The sequence below is a fragment of the Lagopus muta genome, chromosome 2 (assembly GCF_023343835.1).
Source record: "Lagopus muta isolate bLagMut1 chromosome 2, bLagMut1 primary, whole genome shotgun sequence".
NCBI classification, from domain to species: Eukaryota; Metazoa; Chordata; class Aves; order Galliformes; family Phasianidae; genus Lagopus; species Lagopus muta.
In genome coordinates, this window is record NC_064434.1 from 87476176 (window position 1) to 87479911 (window position 3736).

General features: G+C 41.7%; 1 protein-coding gene across 5 annotated transcripts in view; it reads left to right on the top strand.

Moving 5' to 3' along the window:
- The window catches only part of TRERF1 (transcriptional regulating factor 1), a 101383-nt gene extending 97976 nt beyond the window's left edge, over positions 1-3407 (top strand). For all 5 annotated transcript variants that reach the window (XM_048938394.1, XM_048938399.1, XM_048938395.1 and 2 more), the window contains one exon: positions 250-3407. In XM_048938394.1, coding sequence (XP_048794351.1) covers positions 250-571 — 322 coding nt within the window. In that variant the 3' untranslated portion in view covers positions 572-3407. The remainder of the gene's footprint in view (positions 1-249) is intronic.
- The last annotated feature ends 329 nt before the right edge of the window (positions 3408-3736 follow it).

Here is a 3736-nt window from a genome sequence, read left to right on the forward strand (position 1 = left end):
ATAGATACTGAAGCAATTGCAGGAACTGCAAAATAGCTTCAGCAGAGTCAGAGTAGGCCATTTTGATGCTGACAGGATGTACAAATCTGGTAGTCGGTCCCTGAAATTCTCACCATGGCATTGCAGACTTCTATTTCAGGACAGGGAGGCAAATGTACTGATAGGTTGTTGAGTGTTTTTTGGCTCCCTTCATCAAAAGCAATGTACTTTTATCTGCTTTTTTTTTTTTTTTCCCCTTTAAAATTTTAGAGTATTTTTCAAAATCAAAAGCCGCAATGCTCATATGAAGACACACAGACAACAAGAAGAACAGCAAAGGCAGAAGGCTCAGAAAGCTGCAGTGGCAGCAGAAATGGCAGCCACTATTGTGAGAACTACTGGGCCAGCTGGGCATAGTTTGATCCCTCTGGATCACATGAGTTTGGTTAAACATGTTGGAAATGTCGGTGACATTGATGACGATGTTGTTCAGGAGTTAGGTGGCGTCATGGAAGAGAATGAAGTCATGGATGCTGACCTTTTGTTGGATGATGAAGATGCAGATCTACTGCAGGATGATGCTGAGTTGTAAATAAAGTTGTTTGATAAAGACAGCTACTGAGCACACCCTGAATGCATCAGTCAGGGAACCTGGACTGTTCGTTTATTCCCCACTGATTGTAAACTACCTGATGAAAAATGATAATGCTTTTATCCAGGTCCAGAAAAGAAATATGCTTTTTTCCCTTTTTTTATTAATTTGTGTTTCTGGGGGGAGGAAATAAATACTTGGTACAAATATTCTTATAAGGTGTTTTATCTGGGCTTATTTTGCTGGTATCTTCCAAGGCCAGTAATCGGAGAAGGTCACGGTTCTGCTGTCATTTCCTTCGGTAGGATCTTTAGTCTTAAACTCTTCCAGGTTTCACTTTACCCCACTTACAAGGATATCTTCACACATTTCTGATGGATTTTTTTTTTATCTTATTTTTTGCCTGCACTGGATCACTTCCAGCATCTTCTAGAAACTAAATGTCATCTTTATTAAGGAGATGATTATGTTCTTTTTCTTTGTGCTGTCATTTTAAGGGAAGTAGAGAAAAAAATCTGCTTTAACTGTGAAATAAATACAGGAGTGACTGTATCATCTTTAGTATCACAGTACTTTTTCAGTTCTGTCTTGCCTTAATGCATATATGTTAGGCAGTTCATAAAAGCTTTGGTTACATTGTACATTTTAGAGCTTCATTTCTAACAAGGCTTTGATCTGCTGATTTTAAAATGACCTAATTCAGGAATTGAAGAAGGGTGATTGTGCTGTGGTTCACATCAACTCCTGGGAACACTGAATCAAGAACACTGCCTTGGCAATCAGATTGCACAGGAAATATATTTTGATGTGACAATAAATCACACTGTTGAATAGCCATGTCAGTGATTTTAGGAACATATTTTTGAGCATTGCAGGAGCTTACTCTCTTAGGCAAATACAAGGAGACATTCTTGTCTGTGGAACAGAGATTGATGGAGTATATGCCTTCAGCATATGTTAGTTATTATTCCTACACATGAAGTGTTGTTCTTGTGCCATTTTCAGTCTTCCTCATTACATCAAATTCAGTGTTGTTTACTTCATAAAACATATCCCAAAGGTGAGATGACGCTGTTTAATTACTGTTTCTCTTTCTTCAGGCTCAGATCTACCTGCCTGATGTCTAAATTCACTTCTGTACATCTGGATTTGGTTTTCTACTTCAATAAAATCTAAAAACAATTGTACCCTACAAAATCATTAGAAAATCTAGAACCATGGGAAGAAGTTGAGTTAGATTGAGTGGACCTTGAACAGTACAACAAGAGCAATGATTTTTGAACTTTCACAGGTAGTAGCACTGATTTTCTTGTGAATCTTTCACAGTGGAGGAGTGTTGCTAATTTTATAAAATATTTTATAAGACTGACTTCAGATCTTCCAGTTTTCAGGTTTTTTTTTTTTATGGGTGGGGTTTTGGTTTTTTTTGTTGAAGTCTTTTACCACATTTCTAACACTTTAAGTAGACTCTGAGAGATGGAGGATCTTATTTTCTACTGTCTGTCTTTTTTGTGTAACTATGCAAAATGAGGGTAAACCACAGTACCTTTGTATAGGAGTACTGGACCACAGTTTCAAAGCCAATGGGACTCACTAGCAGAGAGGTGACTTCTCTGTCAAAGCCAAATACACAAATTCAAATGGCCTGAAGTTTTCACTTCATGTTAAACGTTCTGATAGTAAAGAACAACCCTTTAGGAGAACAGCAGTCACTTCTCAGTTTTAGTTTAGTGAAGTTCCCATCTGTGCAGTTTGTTCTATTTGTCTTGGGGCTTCAGAGACATTTTAGTTAGTTTTGACCAGAGGGTGGGATTTTGCTCCCACTGCTACAGAATGGATGATGTTCTCAATTGCTGTGCCTGTGTGTTTCAAGAGATGAGGCACCAGCCTTCTTTCCTTTCCTGACCTGTCTGTCAGCACACTTCCTAACAATTCTGTCCATGCTGTGACATTACTTTCACAGGGCCCATGCAACCCAGGTTCAGCTGGCTGAGTGCTCAGCTGTAAGCTCCCAGCTAAATCCCAGTGGTAAATCTTGTAGTCTGCACAACTCTTAGCGTTTGCAAAGTGGGAGCTCTGGTGAGCTGTGACCTGGGTTGGCTTCTAGGGGCATGTGGCACAAACAATACAGTAAAGCCTGCTTCCTCTTCCAAGCCTGTATCATTTTGAATTTCAAGGACCTCTCTGAGAAAGGCTGCTACCCTGGCAAAATGGAAATGTTTTCAGGTTCCCGTCTTGGTGGTGGGAAGAAAGCTGTGTGAAAGCAAAATGGTCACGGAAGTCAGTGAGAGTTCTTGAAGAACGGGGTGAAGTACAGTAGGAAATTGCGGGCTCCATTCTGAAGAGCAGCTCTGTGCTAAAGAATCTACAGTGAAATCTCTGCAGCAACAGCTGGGCAGGTAGATGTGCTGCTCCTGGCGTGGATACATGAATACACGTGTATAGATGCCTGCTTCTGTCGTAGCCATCGGGTGCCGCTGTACTGCACAGCCAAGACGGTCATCCAACAACCAAAGAAACCATTCCGAAGACAAAAGCAGCAATTTCATACACAGTACACGGTTTAGGCACCTGACATGGACTTGCCCAAGTGTGGCACTGCTGATGTTACACAGCTGTTGTTCTCTTTGTACATACGTCGGGCAGTTGTGTTGCACACAAGCTGTTTTATTACTGATGGTTGATGATGGAAAACTGTTCGCTGTTCAACTCAGTCCTCTTTGCTGAAACCTGTACATACAGAAAACATATTTTATGAGAAAAAAAAAATCTTATTTTCAGTATTTAACTGTTATTTTATTAGAAGATGGTTGTACATATTTTAGGTGCTTTAGTGTAAAAAAAAAAAAAAAAAAAAAAAAAAAAAAAAAAAAAAAAAAGGCAGACTGTTAATTCTAGGCGGCAGAGGAAGTAACAATAAAAATATCGATGCGTTTCATACAGCCCGTGATCTGTGCTGGTTTCAGGTCCTGCTGTCAGCAGGGAACGCGTGTGACAGGCGGTAGCGCCCTTGCGGCCAGCCCGGCACTGAGGGCAGCCCGCCTGCGGGCGCCATACGGGCTGCGGCGCCCTGCCTCCGCCTCCCCCGCGCGAGGCCCTGCCCGCCGGTGCCGCAGTGCTGCGCCTGAGGGGACCGCGGTTCCGCCATGCCGGCGGGGGGCGCTC